The 21276-nt window shown below is 46.2% G+C and overlaps 1 protein-coding gene across 2 annotated transcripts in view; it reads left to right on the plus strand.

Annotated features, from left to right (window-relative positions):
• Nucleotides 1-20276, plus strand: part of LOC120041233 (Na(+)/H(+) exchange regulatory cofactor NHE-RF2) — a 61224-nt gene extending 40948 nt beyond the window's left edge. For both annotated transcript variants that reach the window (XM_038986170.1, XM_038986171.1), the window contains 4 exons: nt 1149-1367; nt 15824-15977; nt 16363-16481; nt 16995-20276. In XM_038986170.1, coding sequence (XP_038842098.1) covers nt 1149-1367; nt 15824-15977; nt 16363-16481; nt 16995-17162 — 660 coding nt within the window. In that variant the 3' untranslated portion in view covers nt 17163-20276. The remainder of the gene's footprint in view (nt 1-1148; nt 1368-15823; nt 15978-16362; nt 16482-16994) is intronic.
• The last annotated feature ends 1000 nt before the right edge of the window (nt 20277-21276 follow it).

Genomic DNA, 21276 nt, shown 5'->3' on the forward strand with positions numbered 1-21276 from the left:
AGTCTTATACAAGGTGAAGGTCTTTGAGTTGGAGATTGTCTTTCTATACTTAAAGTCCAAATCATTTACATTACAACTATAGACTCAGTATAGAGAACCTGCTGAATGTTTTTTCCACTGATAGGCTAGCAGTGTTAAGGAGATGCAGGCCTACATATGAACATTCCTATTTTATTTCTTTGACAGTCATCTTACTGTAATAACATCAGGATGATCTGTCATGGAGGATTTCTCGCTCTGCTCATATGGCCTTAGTACATGTGCTGGTGTTGTACATAATACGTGTAGGTATCTTCAATCTGTGCTGCTTCTCTGACTCAAGTTGAACGGGATATACAGTAGATATGTAGGGGTCGTATCTTCAATCTGTTCTGCTTCTCTGACTCAAGTTGAACAGGATATACAGTAGATAGGTAGGGGTCGTATCTTCAATCTGTTCTGCTTCTCTGACTCAAGTTGAACAGGGTATACAGTAGATAGGTAGGGGTCGTATCTTCAATCTGTTCTGCTTCTCTGACTCAAGTTGAACAGGATATACAGTAGATATGTAGGGGTCGTATCTTCAATCTGTTCTGCTTCTCTGACTCAAGTTGAACAGGATATACAGTAGATAGGTAGGGGTCGTATCTTCAATCTGTTCTGCTTCTCTGACTCAAGTTGAACAGGATATACAGTAGATAGGTAGGGGTCGTATCTTCAATCTGTTCTGCTTCTCTGACTCAAGTTGAACAGGATATACAGTAGATAGGTAGGGGTCGTATCTTCAATCTGTTCTGCTTCTCTGACTCAAGTTGAACGGGATATACAGTAGATATGTAGGGGTCGTATCTTCAATCTGTTCTGCTTCTCTGACTCAAGTTGAACAGGATATACAGTAGATAGGTAGGGGTCGTATCTTCAATCTGTTCTGCTTCTCTGACTCAAGTTGAACAGGATATACAGTAGATAGGTAGGGGTTGGGATCAAGCAGAAGGCACATTTCATTTCCCTGTGTTTGTTTGGTAGAGAACACAAACAAGCAAGACTATTGGAGGGATCCAAACTTCTTCTTTCTGCACTTAAATTTGACAATACTTCTTTGAGTACTCAGTAGTGTATATGACTAGACTGTAGATGATATTGTGTATCTTTCTCTCTGTTCACTACAGGAGGCTCTGGCCCATGTTAATGCCCATGCCGAGGTGGCGCGGCCACCAGTGGACCCATCGGAGCTGTTCCCCAGGCTGTGCCACCTGGTGCGGGCCGAGACTGGCTACGGCTTCAACCTGCACAGTGAGAAGTCCCGGCCGGGCCAGTACATCCGCTCCCTGGACCCTGGGTCTCCAGCTGACCACGCCGGGCTCAGACCACAGGACAGACTCATAGAGGTGAGGAGAGAGAGGATGGGTGGAGGAGGGGAGAGGAGAGGAGGATGGGTGGAGGAGGGGAGAGGAGAGGGGGATGGGTGGAGGAGGGGAGGATGGGTGGAGGAGGGGAGATGGGTGGAGGAGGGGAGGATGGGTGGAGGAGGGGAGAGGAGAGGGGGATGGGTGGAGGAGGGGAGGATGGGTGTCGAAAGAGGGCAAGTGGTTAGAGACTGAAGAAGACGGGTGGGGGACTGTGGAGCTCCATGAAGGGGTTTATTTTTCATGAAGGTGAGGAGGACAGGTTTGTGAGGAGGAGGCTGGGAAGAAGGGCTAGTCCAGGAGGAGGTTAGAGGTGCAGGGGATTGGTGGTAGAGGGAGGAGGGAGTCTGATGTCTTAATAATCAGGGAACTATGGACCAGTAGAGGCTTGGTTTGTAAACTTTAGACAAGTGGTGAGAGAGAAGGAGACCGACTCCAATCAGCTAGTTTACAATGGTCCTAATGAGACCCTAATGAGGTGGGCTTTGAGAAATGGGGTTGGAACACCCTAATTAAGGGGGTTTATAGAACATGTCAGAGAGAGAGAGGGAGTGGGGTGATTGAACATGTGTCTGAGATAAGGGATACAGAGTGAGACCCCAACAGGCCTTTTAATCCCCTATGTACATTCAAATGTATGTGTGCTTGTGAATGTTTGGGTTTGTGCTTATCAGTGTGCGTGTACACAGGGGTGACCTCGTGTGGCAGCAGTCTCAATGCTCATCCGTCATGCATGTGCAGGTCCACATGTGCCTGGTTTAACCCCTCTAACGATACCACTGCTATAACACGGCCCGGACCCCGGCCTCATCTCTCACATGTTTGAGTTGAGATTAATGAGGACAGGCTGATAGTGGGGAGAGGTTGTTCATCAGTCTGAAAGCAGGATACAGACAGGAGAGAAACATATGAGGCCTGAATGTGTGGGAGAAAGAAGGGATGGAGGGATAGCAGAGGGTCAGAGATAGGAGACAGACAGGGGAGAAGCAGACGTGTGGAACATACTGATCCTGCTCACCATACACCCTCTCAATCAGACCCCCAGACACATTCCCATGAGCCCTGACCCCAGAGCAGTACATCAGGGCCTAACAAGGCCACACAGGGCCAAAACAGGGTCAGACAGGGCCAAATACAGAGTCAGACAGGACGTAAAATACACCGCATCAAAAACACAGGGTCAAATGAAAGTCACACAGAGCCAAACAGAATCTAGCTTAGTTTAACTGAACCTAACCTGGCTCGTAGCATTACCATGACGTTACCACAGCGTTGTGGTGAAAACACAAGGCTGGAAACAGTAAAAACAAAGTGTAATATGGCAGGCAGAGCAGTTGGATACAGTAGACCCCAACAGGGTCAAAGAGAGACACACACACACACACGGCTATACCATTCCAGTCCTGCCCATACAGTATGAATAACACGGACGGCTACACCATTCCAGTCCTGCCCATACAGTATGAATAACACGGACGGCTATACCATTCCAGTCCTGCCCATACAATATGAATAACACGGACGGCTATACCATTCCAGTCCTGCCCATACAGTATGAATAACACGGACGGCTATACCATTCCAGTCCTGCCCATACAGTATGAATAACACGGACGGCTATACCATTCCAGTCCTGCCCATACAGTATGAATAACACGGACGGCTATACCATTCCAGTCCTGCCCATACAGTATGAATAACACACACGGCTATACCATTCCAGTCCTGCCCATACAATATGAATAACACGGACGGCTATACCATTCCAGTCCTGCCCATACAGTATGAATAACACGGACGGCTATACCATTCCAGTCCTGCCCATACAATATGAATAACACGGACGGCTATACCATTCCAGTCCTGCCCATACAGTATGAATAACACGGACGGCTATACCATTCCAGTCCTGCCCATGCAGTATGAATAACACACACGGCTATACCATTCCAGTCCTGCCCATACAGTATGAATAACACGGACGGCTATACCATTCCAGTCCTGCCCATACAGTATGAATAACACGGACGGCTATACCATTCCAGTCCTGCCCATACAGTATGAATAACACGCACGGCTATACCATTCCAGTCCTGCCAATGCAGTATGAATAACACGGACGGCTATACCATTCCAGTCCTGCCCATACAGTATGAATAACACGCACGGCTATACCATTCCAGTCCTGCCCATGCAGTATGAATAACACGGACGGCTATACCATTCCAGTCCTGCCCATACAGTATGAATAACACACACGGCTATACCATTCCAGTCCTGCCCATACAGTATGAATAACACGCACGGCTATACCATTCCAGTCCTGCCCATACAGTATGAATAACACGCACGGCTATACCATTCCAGTCCTGCCCATACAGTATGAATAACACGGACGGCTATACCCTTCCAGTCCTGCCCATACAGTATGAATAACACGGACGGCTATACCATTCCAGTCCTGCCCATACAGTATGAATAACACGCACGGCTATACCATTCCAGTCCTGCCCATACAGTATGAATAACACGCACGGCTATACCATTCCAGTCCTGCCCATACAGTATGAATAACACGCACGGCTATACCATTCCAGTCCTGCCCATACAGTATGAATAGCACGGACGGCTATACCCTTCCAGTCCTGCCCATACAGTATGAATAACACGGACGGCTATACCATTCCAGTCCTGCCCATACAGTATGAATAACACGGACGGCTATACCATTCCAGTCCTGCCCATACAGTATGAATAACACGGACGGCTATACCATTCCAGTCCTGCCCATACAGTATGAATAACACGGACGGCTATACCATTCCAGTCCTGCCCATACAGTATGAATAACACACACGGCTATACCATTCCAGTCCTGCCCATACAGTATGAATAACACGGACGGCTATACCATTCCAGTCCTGCCCATACAGTATGAATAACACGGACGGCTATACCATTCCAGTCCTGCCCATACAGTATGAATAACACGGACGGCTATACCATTCCAGTCCTGCCCATACAGTATGAATAACACGGACGGCTATACCATTCCAGTCCTGCCCATACAGTATGAATAACACGGACGGCTATACCATTCCAGTCCTGCCCATACAGTATGAATAACACGCACGGCTATACCATTCCAGTCCTGCCCATACAGTATGAATAACACGGACGGCTATACCATTCCAGTCCTGCCCATACAGTATGAATAACACGGACGGCTATACCATTCCAGTCCTGCCCATACAGTATGAATAACACGGACGGCTATACCATTCCAGTCCTGCCCATACAGTATGAATAACACGCACGGCTATACCATTCCAGTCCTGCCCATACAGTATGAATAACACGGACGGCTATACCATTCCAGTCCTGCCCATACAGTATGAATAACACGGACGGCTATACCATTCCAGTCCTGCCCATACAGTATGAATAACACGGACGGCTATACCATTCCAGTCCTGCCCATACAGTATGAATAACACGGACGGCTATACCATTCCAGTCCTGCCCATACAGTATGAATAACACGGACGGCTATACCATTCCAGTCCTGCCCATACAGTATGAATAACACGGACGGCTATACCATTCCAGTCCTGCCCATACAGTATGAATAACACGGACGGCTATACCATTCCAGTCCTGCCCATACAGTATGAATAACACGGACGGCTATACCATTCCAGTCCTGCCCATACAGTATGAATAACACGGACGGCTATACCATTCCAGTCCTGCCCATACAGTATGAATAACACGGACGGCTATACCATTCCAGTCCTGCCCATACAGTATGAATAACACGGACGGCTATACCATTCCAGTCCTGCCCATACAGTATGAATAACACGGACGGCTATACCATTCCAGTCCTGCCCATACAGTATGAATAACACGGACGGCTATACCATTCCAGTCCTGCCCATACAGTATGAATAACACGGACGGCTATACCATTCCAGTCCTGCCCATACAGTATGAATAACACACACGGCTATACCATTCCAGTCCTGCCCATGCAGTATGAATAACACACACGGCTATACCATTCCAGTCCTGCCCATACAGTATGAATAACACGGACGGCTATACCATTCCAGTCCTGCCCATACAGTATGACTAACACGGACGGCTATACCATTCCAGTCCTGCCCATACAGTATGACTAACACGGACGGCTATACCATTCCAGTCCTGCCCATACAGTATGACTAACACGGACGGCTATACCATTCCAGTCCTGCCCATACAGTATGAATAACACGGACGGCTATACCATTCCAGTCCTGCCCATACAGTATGAATAACACGGACGGCTATACCATTCCAGTCCTGCCCATACAGTATGAATAACACGGACGGCTATACCCTTCCAGTCCTGCCCATACAGTATGAATAACACGGACGGCTATAACATTCCAGTCCTGCCCATACAGTATGAATAACACGCACGGCTATACCATTCCAGTCCTGCCCATACAGTATGAATAACACGCACGGCTATACCATTCCAGTCCTGCCCATACAGTATGAATAACACGGACGGCTATACCATTCCAGTCCTGCCCATACAGTATGAATAACACGGACGGCTATACCATTCCAGTCCTGCCCATACAGTATGAATAACACGGACGGCTATACCATTCCAGTCCTGCCCATACAGTATGAATAACACGGACGGCTATACCATTCCAGTCCTGCCCATACAGTATGAATAACACGGACGGCTATACCATTCCAGTCCTGCCCATACAGTATGAATAACACGGACGGCTATACCATTCCAGTCCTGCCCATGCAGTATGAATAACACGGACGGCTATACCATTCCAGTCCTGCCCATGCAGTATGAATAACACGGACGGCTATACCATTCCAGTCCTGCCCATGCAGTATGAATAACACGGACGGCTATACCATTCCAGTCCTGCCCATACAGTATGAATAACACGGACGGCTATACCATTCCAGTCCTGCCCATACAGTATGAATAACACGCACGGCTATACCATTCCAGTCCTGCCCATACAGTATGAATAACACGCACGGCTATACCATTCCAGTCCTGCCCATACAGTATGAATAACACACACGGCTATACCATTCCAGTCCTGCCCATACAGTATGAATAACACAGACGGCTATACCATTCCAGTCCTGCCCATACAGTATGAATAACACGGACGGCTATACCATTCCAGTCCTGCCCATACAGTATGAATAACACGCACGGCTATACCATTCCAGTCCTGCCCATGCAGTATGAATAACACGGACGGCTATACCATTCCAGTCCTGCCCATACAGTATGAATAACACACACGGCTATACCATTCCAGTCCTGCCCATACAGTATGAATAACACGGACGGCTATACCATTCCAGTCCTGCCCATACAGTATGAATAACACGGACGGCTATACCATTCCAGTCCTGCCCATACAGTATGAATAACACACACGGCTATACCATTCCAGTCCTGCCCATACAGTATGAATAACACGGACGGCTATACCATTCCAGTCCTGCCCATACAGTATGAATAACACGGACGGCTATACCATTCCAGTCCTGCCCATACAGTATGAATAACACGGACGGCTATACCATTCCAGTCCTGCCCATACAGTATGAATAACACGGACGGCTATACCATTCCAGTCCTGCCCATACAGTATGAATAACACGGACGGCTATACCATTCCAGTCCTGCCCATACAGTATGAATAACACGCACGGCTATACCATTCCAGTCCTGCCCATACAGTATGAATAACACGGACGGCTATACCATTCCAGTCCTGCCCATACAGTATGAATAACACGGACGGCTATACCATTCCAGTCCTGCCCATACAGTATGAATAACACAGACGGCTATACCATTCCAGTCCTGCCCATACAGTATGAATAACACACACGGCTATACCATTCCAGTCCTGCCCATACAGTATGAATAACACGGACGGCTATACCATTCCAGTCCTGCCCATACAGTATGAATAACACGGACGGCTGCACACACACTGGCACTAGAGGGAGGAGTTGCTTTCAATGCTTTGATGTCCCTCTGTCTGTCCAGCAACAGGAGACAGTGAGAGTGAACTGTAGCTATGGGAGCTAGCTTCCTGTGTCTGTTAGATGACAATAACAGGCCAGGTCACTCCCTGTCCATATGCTCTAAGGTCCATAAATAGGTTTTATCATGTTTATATAGAGACTAAAGAGTCCCTGCCCTGAACCTGAAGACACACATCCAGAGAGAGAGACAGAGAGACCTAGATCTTCTGCACAGATTCTGTGAGACCAGGGCCCTGACAGTAAATCTCTGTAAGACAAAAATAATGGTGTTCCAAAAAAGGTCCAGTTCCCAATAAAGCCCCTTTAATTGAAATGTAATTGACAGAGATACCCTGCCCTGAACCTGAATACACACGCCCAGGGAGAGAGACAGAGATGCCCTGCCCTGAACCTGAATACACACACGCCCAGGGAGAGAGAGACAGAGACAGATGACTACACAGGACAGTAAATACAATGGACTCCATTGGGTTAATACAGGGTATAGTTCAATGCAGTACTGTAGGACATTCCACTGACTCCCCTCCCCACTGCTTAGATGCTGTAAGCACTCAGAGAGCCCAAATACCTGAGACAATACAGTACTGTCTGTCTCTACTGTGCTCTTCAATTCATAACAATAGAATCTCATTCTACGTCTATGCATTACCTTCCACAATATGTCTGCAAAGCAGCATTCAGCAACCATCTGTGACATTCCACCACATCATATTCAAAAAGGTATTTGTAGATCAAGAACCTGTATTGGTGTCCTCTTCTGAACACAACACAGTTAAAAGCCTTGGCCTTCTCCCTTCCTATATGAATGGGGCTCAACAGTATCAGCTGTGTTTTGACAGGACCGAGTGAAAGGGATTTCTAATGAACACAGTCTGGGTGTACAGTTTCAGCTCAGTGGTTCGTCTATAGTCATTGAAACCCTGTCTGTGTTAGCTAGATTAGCGCTAAGTGAAGTTACTCCCTACCCACTGATTCAGGGTCCCTATAATCAGTGGTGGAAAAAGTACCCAATTGTCATACTTGAGTAAAAGTAAAGATACCTTGATAGAAAATATGTAAAAGTGAAAGTCACCCAGTAAAATACTTGAGTTAAAGTAAAAAACGATTTGGTTTTAAATATACTTAAGTATCAAAAGTAAAAGTATAAATCATTTCACATTCCTTATATTAAGCAAACCAGATGGCACGAGTTTCTTGTTTTTAAATGTACGGATAACCAGGGGCACACTCCAACACTCAGGCATCATTTACAAACGAAGAATGTGTGTTTAGTGAGTCCGCCAGATCAGAGGCAGTAGGGATGACCAGGGATGTTCTCTTGATAAGTGTGTGAATTGGACCATTTTCCTGTCCTGCTAAGCATTCAAAATGTAATGACTACTTTTGGCTGTCAGAGAAAATGTTTTCAGTAAAAAGTAAATAATTTTCTTTAGGAATACAGTGGAGGAAAATTAAGTAGTACTTTAAAGTATTTTTACTTAAGTACACTATATATTCAAAAGTATGTGGACACCTCTTCAAATTAGTGGATTTGGCTATTTTAGCCACACCCGTTGCTGACAGGTGTATAAAATCGAGCACACAGCCATGCAATCTCCCTAGACAAACATTGGCAGTAGAATGGCCTTATTGGAGAGCTCAGTGACCTTCAACATGGCAGCATCATAGGATGCCACCTTTCCAACAAGTCAGTTCGTCAAATTTCTGCCTTGCTAGAGCTGCCCCGGTGTAGGGGCTGTTATTGTGAAGTGGAAATGTCTAGGAGCAACAATGGCTCAGCCACGAAGTGGTAGGCCACATAAGCTCACAGAACGGGACCGCCGAGTGCTGAAGTGTGTGGTGCATAGAAATCATTTATCATCGGTTGCAACGCTCACTACCGAGTTCCAAACTGCCTCTGGAAGCAACATCAGCACAAGAACTGTTCGTCGGGAGCTTCATAAAAATTAGTTTCCATGGCAGCGCAGCCGCACACAAGCCTAAGATCACCATGCGCAATGCCAAGCGTCAGCTGGAATGGTGTAAAGCTCGCCACCATTGGACTCTGGAGCAGTGGAAACGCGTTCTCTGGAGTGATGAATCACATTTCACCACCTGGCAGTCTGATGGACGAATCTGGGTTTGGCAGATGACAGGAATACACTACCTGCCCCAATGCATAGTGCCAACTGTAACGTTTGGTGGAGGGGGAATAATGGTCTGGGGCTGTTTTTCATGGTTCGGGCTAGGCCCCTTATTCTAGACGATTCTGGGCTTCCAACTTTGTAGCAACAGTTTGGGGAATGCCCTTGCCCCAGTGCACAAAGCGAGGTCCATACAGAAATGGTTTGTCAAGATCAGTGTGGAAGAACTTGACTGGCCTGTACAGAACCCTGACCTCAACCCCATCGAACACCTTTGGGATGAATTGGAGTGCCGACTGCGAGCCAGGCCTAATCGCCCAACATCAGTGCTCAACCTCACTAACACTCTTGTGGCTGAATGGAAGAAAGTCCCCAAAGCAATGTTCCAACATCTAGTGGAAAGCCTTTCCAGAAGAGTGGAGGCTGTTATAGCAGCAAAGGAAGAACCAACTACATATTAATGCCCATGATTTTAGAATGAAATGTTCAATGAGCAGGTGACCACATACTTTTGGTCATGTAGTGACTTTACATCACTGCCTATAATCATTTAGGTTAGGATCAGGAGTAGGCTGATCTGGTCCTAGATCTGGGGTTAAGGTTTAAGGACTACTTTTACCTTATGCAGTTTCCCCTATACAGTCAGTGTCAGTAAACTGTAGTCAGTGAAGCCCTGTGTCACTCAGTCATTGGTTTTGATGCTGTGTCTGTTAGTTCTAGCTGGATTAGTGCTAAGTGGCTAGGTCACTGTACCTGCTGAAACTGCAGGCAGAGCCCCGGGGGTTTGGCCTAGGTAACCCCAGGCAGGTGTGTGGGCTCAGCGGTTGACTAGAGGATGATTATGTGTGTGTTATTCTCTGTGGCTAATGGAGGATGTCTCTGACCAAGCAACTGTGTGGCACGGTGCACTGCTTGGTCCATCTGTCAGCAGCTCGTTAGTAAGGTGAAGACCCATATTCTTTTTCTCTCTCTCTCTCACTCTCACTCTCACTCTCACACACTCACTCACTCACACACTCACTCACACACTCACTCACACACTCACTCACACACTCACTCAGGTAAACCATTGGAAACATTCCAGGGTGTGCAACCTAAGCAAACACTGACGATTATGATAGTACCTTGAAAATCGACTGCTCTGTAAAGCATTCAAACAGCACTGTATTCCAATGAAAAACAGGTTTGGCCCACTAGCACTACACTGACTGTTGTATTGTGTGGGAGTCGTCTAATGAACAAGGGCCCTATTAATTAGCTTGAGTGGGCTGGATTGTTTTGTTGGATTGTGAAGGATTGCTGCTGCTATGGAACATGACACAACACCTGCTCTCCTAGCCCAATACAAAGTGGGCTTGTTCCTCCTCATGCACTAGGGCTGGTATGATGAGACGATTCTCTACCAATTAGTGTGTGATGACTCCACTGAGCCTTATGTTCTGACACCTACTCTAATGGCGAGAGAGAGACAGAGACAGAGAGAGACAGAGACGGAGAGGGAGAGGGAGAGGGAGAGGGAGAGAGAGAGCGAGAGCGAGAGAAAGAAAGAATAGATAGAGATGTGTTTCTGCACTGTAACGTTATCACTGCTTAACTCTCACTCTCTCGCTTTCTTTCATGCTCTTTTTTTCCAATTTTTCTCTCTATCACACACACAACACACACTCAACTTCTCTTGGTTTTACACATTCCTTCCTCCCTTTCTCTGTCTCTCTTTCCCTCCTTCTCCTAGTCTCTCCCTAGCCTTAACAGGCACTCACTGGACTTTTACATTTCCTATGTAACAGTTAGGAGAGAGTAGGCGGGTATCTAGCCGTGTTGTTACAGTGTATTAAACCAGTCTGGTATCTAGCCGTGCTGTTACAGTGTATTAGACCAGTCTGGTATCTAGCCGTGTTACAGTGTATTAGACCAGTCTGGTATCTAGCCGTGTTGTTACAGTGTATTAGACCAGTCTGGTATCTAGCCGTGTTGTTACAGTGTATTAGACCAGTCTGGTATTTAGCCGTGCTGTTACAGTGTATTAGACCAGTCTGGTATCTAGCCGTGCTGTTACAGTGTATTAGACCAGTCTGGTATCTAGCCGTGTTGTTACAGTGTATTAGACCAGTCTGGTATCTAGCCGTGTTGTTACAGTGTATTAGACCAGTCTGGTATCTAGCCGTGTTGTTACAGTGTATTAGACCAGTCTGGTATCTAGCCGTGCTGTTACAGTGTATTAGACCAGTCTGGTATCTAGCCGTGCTGTTACAGTGTATTAGACCAGTCTGGTATCTAGCCGTGCTGTTACAGTGTATTAGACCAGTCTGGCATCTAGCCGTGTTGTTACAGTGTATTAGACCAGTCTGGTATCTAGCCGTGTTGTTACAGTGTATTAGACCAGTCTGGTATCTAGCCGTGCTGTTATAGTGTATTAGACCAGTCTGGTATCTAGCCGTGCTGTTACAGTGTATTAGACCAGTCTGGTACCTAGCCGTGCTGTTACAGTGTATTAGACCAGTCTGGTATCTAGCCGTGTTGTTACAGTGTATTAGACCAGTCTGGTATCTAGCCGTGCTGTTACAGTGTATTAGACCAGTCTGATATCTAGCCGTGTTGTTACAGTGTATTAGACCAGTCTGGTATTTAGCCGTGCTGTTACAGTGTATTAGACCAGTCTGGTATCTAGCCGTGTTGTTACAGTGTATTAGACCAGTCTGGTACCTAGCCGTGCTGTTACAGTGTATTAGACCAGTCTGGTATCTAGCCGTGTTGTTACAGTGTATTAGACCAGTCTGGTATCTAGCCGTGTTGTTACAGTGTATTAGACCAGTCTGGTATCTAGCCGTGTTATTACAGTGTATTAGACCAGTCTGGTATCTAGCCGTGTTGTTACAGTGTATTAGACCAGTCTGGTATATTAGACCAGTCTGGACAAGAGGAATACCTATGTGAGAATGCTGTTCATCGACTACAGCTCAGCATTTAACACCATAGTACCCTCCAAACTCGTCATCAAGCTCGAGACCCTGGGTCTCGACCCCGCCCTGTGCAACTGGGTCCTGGACTTCCTGACGAGCCGCCCCCAGGTGGTGAAGGTAGGTAACAACATCTCCACCCCGCTGATCCTCAACACTGGGGCCCCACAAGGGTGCGTTCTGAGCCCTCTCCTGTACTCCCTGTTCACCCACGACTGCGTGTCCATGCACGCCTCCAACTCAATCATCAAGTTTGCGTACGACACTACAGTGGTAGGCTTGATTACCAACAACGACGAGACGGCCTACAGGGAGGAGGTGAGGGCCCTCGGAGTGTGGTGTCAGGAAAATAACCTCACACTCAACGTCAACAAAACAAAGGAGTTGATTGTGGACTTCAGGAAACAGCAGAGGGAGCACCCCCCTATCCACATCGACGGGACAGTAGTGGAGAAGGTGGAAAGTTTTAAGTTCCTCGGTGTACACATCACGGACAAACTGAAATGGTCCACCCACACAGACAGCTTTGTGAAGAAGGCGCAGCAGCGCCTCTTCAACCTCAGGAGGCTGAAGAAATTCGGCTTGTCACCAAAAGCACTCACAAACTTCTACAGATGCACAATCGAGAGCATCCTGTCGGGCTGTATCAACGCCTGGTACGGCAACTGCTCCGCCCACAACCGTAAGGCTCTCCAGAGGGTAGTGAGGTCTGCACAACGCATCACCGGGGGCAAACTACCTGCCCTCCAGGACACCTACACCACCCGATGTCACAGGAAGGCCATAAAGATCATCAAGGACAACAACCACCCGAGCCACTGCCTGTTCACCCCGCTATCATCCAGAAGGCGAGGTCAGTACAGGTGCATCAAAGCAGGGACCGAGAGACTGAAAAACAGCTTCTATCTCAAGGCCATCAGACTGTTAAACAGCCACCACTAACATTTAGTGGCCGCTGCCAACATACTGACTCAACTCCAGCCACTTTAATAATGGGAATTGATGGAAATTATGTAAAAATGTATCACTAGCCACTTTAAACAATGCCACTTAATATAATGTTTACATACCCTACATTACTCATCTCATATGTATATGTATATACTGTACTGTATATCATCCACTGCATCTTGCCATCTTTATGTAATACATGTATCACTAGCCACTTTAAACTATGCCACTTTATGTTTACATACCCTACATTACTCATCTCATATGTATATACTGTACACTATACCATCTACTGCATCTTGCCTATGCCGTTCTGTACCATCACTCATTCATATATCTTTATGTACATATTCTTTATCCCTTTACACTTGTGTGTATAAGGTAGTAGTTGTGGAATTGTTAGGTTAGATTACTTGTTGGTTATTACTGCATTGTCGGAACTAGAAGCACAAGCATTTCGCTACACTCGCATTAACATCTGCTAACCATGTGTATGTGACAAATAAAATTTGATTTGATTTGATATCTAGCCGTGCTGTTACAGTGTATTAGACCAGTCTGGTATCTAGCCATGTTGTTACAGTGTATTAGACCAGTCTGGTATCTAGCCGTGTTGTTACAGTGTATTAGACCAGTCTGGTATCTAGCCGTGTTATTACAGTGTATTAGACCAGTCTGGTATCTAGCCGTGTTGTTACAGTGTATTAGACCAGTCTGGTATCTAGCCATGTTGTTACAGTGTATTAGACCAGTCTGGTATCTAGTCGTGTTGTTACAGTGTATTAGACCAGTCTGGTATCTAGCCATGTTGTTACAGTGTATTAGACCAGTCTGGTATCTAGCCATGTTGTTACAGTGTATTAGACCAGTCTGGTATCTAGCCATGTTGTTACAGTGTATTAGACCAGTCTGTGTCACAACCACCTCCTACTGCCCTCACTTCATAAGTAGCAGCGTTACTGAATTTTAAAACAAAATCCCCCTCAGGACACTGATACCTGAAACCCACACTATTGGTTCAGCAGAAGCGGCATCAATATTTGATGGTGTACCAACGTTAAGGCAGGCAGCACCGTGCAAAGCTACAGTACTAGCTGAATAGAGTTCATGGAATATACAGGAGTCTGTGGAAAGTCACAGGGAGAAACTCTCTGACAGAAACGTGCTGATGTGTTAGTGACTGGGGTGTAGGTGTGTGGGCTTCTTCTCTCCTTTCAGACACTCTCGCTCCCCTCTCTCTCTCCTCACCCCCCCCCCCTCTCTTTCTCTCCTCACACACCCCACCCCCCTCTCTTTCTCTCCTCACACACCCCCCCCCTCTCTTTCTCTCCTCACACACCCCCCCCCCCTCTCTTTCTCTCCTCACACACCCCCCCCCTCTCTTTCTCTCCTCACACCCCCCCCTCTCTTTTTCTCCTCACACACCCCCCCCCCCCACTCTTTTTCTCCTCACCCCCCCTCCCACTCTTTTCCAGCTGAATTCACAAGTTGCCGAACCAATAAAAGAGGGTTTACTATGACCAAAGAGAGAGAAACAAAGTGTTTGAAAAGGAAACAAATAAATGATGTTCTACTGTTAGAGCCCATTAGCTTACATGCTCGTTCCATCCTTGTTGTAATGGGGTATGGAATGTAAAGGTATTCTGTTCAGCTTGTACGTCATTGAGGAAGGAATGCAGAATATTCTCTCTCTCTCTCTATGCACCATCTTGCAAAAATGTGTGTCTGATTCCTCACAGGTTTTGTCCTCTCTTCATTGAGTCCAGTGGAAAATGATCGTTTTGGTGCATTGCACCCTCTACTGTTTGGATCAAGTAACGGTTCGCATATTCTGTTGAACCTTGTCTGAATAAATAAGTATTTTAGTTTAGGCTATACCATGGTTTTGGACAGTTGTGAATGTCCTAAAATGCTGGATCAGGTAAAGAGACTGTTGTTGGATTGAGACTGGTGACCTGCTGCACTGGTCCAGTGTGGACGTATCAGAAATCAACCAGTGTAAAGTCTGCACACCAGTAATGACAGATGACCGACTGACCAACATCACTAGTGTGCTTTTTTAGAACTTGTTTTGGATACTTAGTTGTTCCTGTCTGAACCAGCAGCAGGATCTAGAGTTTTCACTGTTTCTTTCCTACCGTATCCATATTCACAACCAGACAGCACTGAACGTCTTTCAGACATTGAAACATTGAGACAGTGACGAGGCCAGATCACAGAATCACAGACAACAGTATAGATGGAGACATCTGACATCACTCACCCATAACACCCTTTCTTCCCCTCTCTCTCCCTTCTCTCCTTTCAGGTGAATGGGGTGAACGTGGAGGGCATGCGTCATGCGGAGGTCGTGGCCTTCATAAAGAGAGGAGGAGATGAGACCAGGCTGCTGGTGGTGGACCCTGACACAGACCATCACTTTAAGAAGATGGGCGTCACCCCGTTGGCCAGCCACGTCAAAGGTAGGCCTACACACTTGTTGATCTGGAAAACAGAATATTTATTTAAAGTGTACTCTTATAAACCACGCCAAAGGTACAGTACAACTCAGGACAAGTCTCTAGTCTAATTGTACATCTACATTTTACAGTTGCATATTGAGAAGGCAGTAATGGTGTTGATGATCCTAATCTATAGTGAAATGTTACGGGGTAGTTCATCAAAACCAGCATCAGATAACTGAAAATCTGAGCCTGTAATTCTGGGTGTTGGGTGAAGTTGCCCGTAGGGCGGATCAGTTTTGCATTTCCCCCACTAATGGTTAAGGTTAGGATTGGGGGGAGGAAAGGGTGGAGAAGCTGATCCTAGATCTGTACATAGAGAGTAATTATGTCCCTTCTTTCCCAGACTATGACGGTCCGTCCATATCCAACGGCTCCCCCAGTCCTCAGATCAACGGCAGCTTCACCAGCCGCTCCATCCAGTCACACCACTCTGACCTGAGCAGTCCAGACAACAGCCTGCAGGTGAGACGTGTGTGTGTGTGTGTGTGTGTGTGTGTGTGTGTGTGTGTGTGTGTGTGTGTGTGTGTGTGTGTGTGTGTGTGTGTGTGTGTGTGTGTGTGTGTGTGTGTGTGTGTGTGTGCGCGAACAAACATGCAAGAAAGCGTGCAAGGTATGTGTGTCTGCATGCGTGTGTGGACTATATTGGAGTGTACAGTATATAACCTCTTGTTATTTCGTATAACACATGTATCACATTAACACAGATATTATCAGAATTACACATCAGGGTTCTATTTCAATTCATTAAATTCAGGAAGTAAACTGAGGTCTACCAATTTTACCATTCCCACATTTGACCAATTCCAAATCATTGAGCAAATTAGAAGAATTGGAATTCCTGTTTACTTCCTGAATTGACTGAATTGAAATTGAATAGACCTCAACCCTGCCATGCGTGTGTATGTCAACCCACACTATAACTACCAAGTCGTCTCCGATATTAATCTATCTCTGTCTGTCTGTCTTTGTATCTAGCTGGGAGAGGACGAGGCGAGCCGTCTGATGGACCCCTTTGCTGAGATCGGCCTGCTCCTGAGTCCCACAGCGGCTGAGGCCAAAGAGAAGGCCCACGCCAAGAGAGCCAAGAAGAGAGCCCCTCAGATGGACTGGGACAAAAAACACCAGCTCTTCAGCAACTTCTGAACTTTTCTGCCACCCAATGAGAGAAGCAGAAAGACTGTCGAATTTGACATTTCTGAAACTTACCTTCAACATCCCTACCCGTTACCCCACCACCACTACCACCCAATCCAACAGAAGAGAATACGCAGATAGAATGTTGTTCTTTGAACGTTGGCAATCCAACACCCACTCCCCCCTGCTTCCAAAATGGACGGGATGGAATGATGGGCATCTCATCCTTTACCCCTCCTTCAATCCTCCCTTCTTCCACCCTTCTCTATACCCTCATCCCACCTCAGAGAGAGCTTGTCTGCTGGACTGAACTTGTCTGCTGGACTGGACTGGAATAAGAGACTCAAGATTAGCAGCTTCTTCTGAATCCTCCCGTCATCATCGCTCTTTCCCTAAACCATCCGATGTCCCTCCTCTTCTACCACTAACTCCCACTTCCTCTGAGGACTGCTCTGGAGAGAGGAGGCACTTATTTTTGTATTTAGAAAGTAGAAAAGCACCATAATAGGTGTTAGCCAGCCCAGCTATAAGGAGTATGGGGAATATGGACTATGTGAGATGTTTGTGAACACTGTGACCTGATCTTAAACATTGGGGTTTGTTTTGATCCAGTAAGAGAAGGAACGTACGCCCAAAGATGGATAAAACTTTTCCTCCCATGATCCTCCTGTGATTTTATTGTGTGATCGATGCGCCTCAGACTTCAAGGATTCGCTCACCAGGAAAAGCACAAACTGGAGGCTAAATAGCATCGCTTCTGTATCATCTCTGTTTGTATCAAAACATCTGTTTTCTCATAATGTCATAACATTTCCACTTTGCTCCCTATGTTGGATATGAACTGGTATTCATAGATGGTGTTAACAATGCATAGACAATCAAAAGCCTTACTCCATCCATCCCTCTCAATATGATAGCATTTAAGCTACATTGACTAAATGCATGTATACATGCACACACACAAGCCCCCTATGATTCTCTAGCCTATAGGCCTGCTTCACTCATTCTAAGGCAGTTTTAGTTCAATAGAGTGAATAGAGTGAAGAGTGAATAGATCAAGCATTGAGTTTTTTACACTGCCTGTCTAGTACACCAGGGGGTGCTAATAAGACACACAGCAACATGAAGCCACTACAGTGCACTGCTCCGAGATGTATGAGGATTGGGACATGAAAGTACCATAGAAGGAGAAGATAGTCTGGGGATGATATGACCACTTTAAAGATGTATGAGATCTATGTAACACCTTGTAACATTTACGTAAAGCCTGCAGGTATCATGTGTTATTACTAGTTATGAGTATCTATCATGCTTTATTACCTGTTATGAGCAAACATAATGCTTTATTACTTGCTATGAGCATGTATAATGCTTTATTACTTGCTATGAGCATGTATAATGCTTTATTACTTGTTATGAGCAAATATAATGCTATATTACTTGCTAAGAGCATCTATAATGTTTTATTACTTGCTACAGTATGAGCATCCATAATGCTGTATTACTTGTTATGAGCATCTCCATCTATGAGCCGAACACCTTTATATGCAAAAGTATAGATACAAATAATGTATGAAATACCAAGATGGATATTGTACGGGATTGAAAGTGAGCCCAGAGTATCAAAGAAAGCTTACATCATTCAGTGTTGATGTGATGTTGTGGTAATGTTATGCTCATGTTGTGGTACAGTGATGACAGACTGACATAGTGCTTGTATCAGCTACTCCAGACTGGGTGTCTTTCTGTTGCACTTCAGAAGGGAAGGACACAGTTATTTTTGTACAACATGCCTGAATGCTGTGGATGGTGGACCGGCTGTGGTATCAAGGGCTTTGGTATGTGAGTATAGCCTGGTCGCAAATCTGTTTGTGCGGTATTGCCAACTCCTATGGTCATTATCAAGAGGCGTCACACAACAATAGCCATAGGAGTTGGTAAGACAGCACAAACCGATCTCGGACCATGCTACTCTGAGCTATGGGGCTAGGGGGTCTGATCAGTGGGCCTGCCCAGTGGGTGTGTGGGAGAGGCCTATCCTGGAGGTCAGACTCAGAGATGCTCTAATGAATGAGACCAGGGGAGCCACAGGACTTACAGGAGATTAGTCCTAGCATAGGATAGCATGGGGACAGCTGTCCTGCGCACAGACACAGACGGACCCCAGACCAAACCACTGTCACGCCTCATAAGGGGGTGAAGGTCAAGTTTATCTTACTGTGTGTGTGTCATCCACTGTTACGGATAGTAATCTCAGATCCCCCCGGTCGTTCATATTGTGGTAGGATCTACACAAAGAGAACACTCCCCAGACCAAACCACTGCTACATCTCATACGGGGGTGAAGGGAGATAGAAGGGAAAGTTTGTCTCTGTGTCATCCATTGTTACTATTCACCCAGGGTCCGTATAGTGCCGATCTAGGATCAGTTTTGCCTTTTAGATCATAATTAATAAGATTATATGGACAGGAGGGACCTGATACTAGTTCAGCACTCCTACTCTGAGACGCTTTCTGAATACGGGCCCAGGTCCCCCCTGGAGGTTCATATTGTGGTAGGATCTGAAATGCGGGTCCCTGGTTGGGCTAGGTCTGAGGTACAGGCCAGGGTCAGCTGTGCTATGCGGCGCCCACACCACACTTAGGACGGAGAGAAATGTCTGATCTGTTTTCATATATTGCACAATTAATTTTTTGTTAATAAGCATATTGTCATTACTATTACACATAATAGTACAGAAAACAGTTTTTATTTCTCTGGTTTCCATTTGTGATCTAGCACCAATGTGTTTGCATAAGGGTTTTGACTATTGGTCCATATGATGAGCTGACCGTTAAACCCTGAGCAGAATGGTGTATGACCCATGTATATTTACATTTTAGTCATTTGGCAGACGCTCGTATCCAAAGCGACTTAAAGGAGCAATTTGGGGTTAAGTGCCTTGCTCAAAAGTTTGTTGACAGATTTTTCACCTAGTCGGTTTGGAGATTCAAACCAGCGACCTATCGGTTACTGACCCAATGCTCTTAACCACTAGGCTACCTGCCTCCCTACGGTGTATATATATGGCAGGTTGTATTTTTTCAATAAAGTGTGACAATCTCCTTCTGGACTATATGACATCCTCTCAGTGTCATCCCTTCTTCTTCTGTAAGTCTGTTGTCTTGTCTCTGGTACTAGTGGGGGAGGGGGGGTCATCTGTTCAATGAGCTAATCTTCCCACAGCTGTGATCCAGGAGTTCTCAGAGTAACTCCTCCTCTTCTCTCTCCGTTTGTCTCTCTCAAGGTCTTCCCCCCTCTATCTCCCTCCCTATTGTCCCGGTCCTCCTTCTCGTTCTCTCTCTCTCTCTGTCCCCCTCGATCCATAAGGATTATGTGAGTGTTGGCATACAGTTACACTCTGTTTCCAGAATTCTCTTGTGCCTCCAGCTGCCGTGAGTACTCAGGCCCGTTAGAGGTCACGCAGAGGTCCAGAGTGTGTGTTTTGGAGGAGTTTGTGTGTCTGTCTATCTGTGTGTGTGTGTGTGTGTGTGTGTGTGTGTGTGTGTGTGTGTGTGTGTGTGTGTGTGTGTGTGTGTGTGTGTGTGTGTGTGTGTGTGTGTGTGTGTGTTCAGTCAAGTCTGAAAGAGTCATTATAGATTGTGTGTCCTTTATTGTCTACTACGGTGCTTCAGCAGCCTGGCATTCAGAGCTTCCCAGCCTGTTTGTACTAGACTCAGCAGTCTGGCATTCAGAGCTTCCCAGCCTGTTTGTACTAGACTCAGCAGCCTGGCATTCAGAGCTTCCCAGCCTGTTTGTACTAGATTCAGCAGCCTGGCATACATAGCTTCCCAGACTGTTTATTAGACTCAGCAGCCTGGCATTCAGAGATTCCCAGCCTGTTTGTACTAGACTCAGCAGCCTGGCATTCAGAGCTTCCCAGCCTGTTTGTACTAGACTCAGCAGCCTGGCATTCAGAGCTTCCCAGCCTGTTTGTACTATACTCAGCAGTCTGGCATTCAGAGCTTCCCAGCCTGTTTGTACTAGACTCAGCACACTGACATTCAGAGCTTCCCAGCCTGTTTGTACTAGACTCAGCAGTCTGGCATTCCGAGCTTCCCAGCCTGTTTGTACTAGACTCAG

Source organism: Salvelinus namaycush, unplaced genomic scaffold, assembly GCF_016432855.1.
Source record: "Salvelinus namaycush isolate Seneca unplaced genomic scaffold, SaNama_1.0 Scaffold421, whole genome shotgun sequence".
NCBI classification, from domain to species: Eukaryota; Metazoa; Chordata; class Actinopteri; order Salmoniformes; family Salmonidae; genus Salvelinus; species Salvelinus namaycush.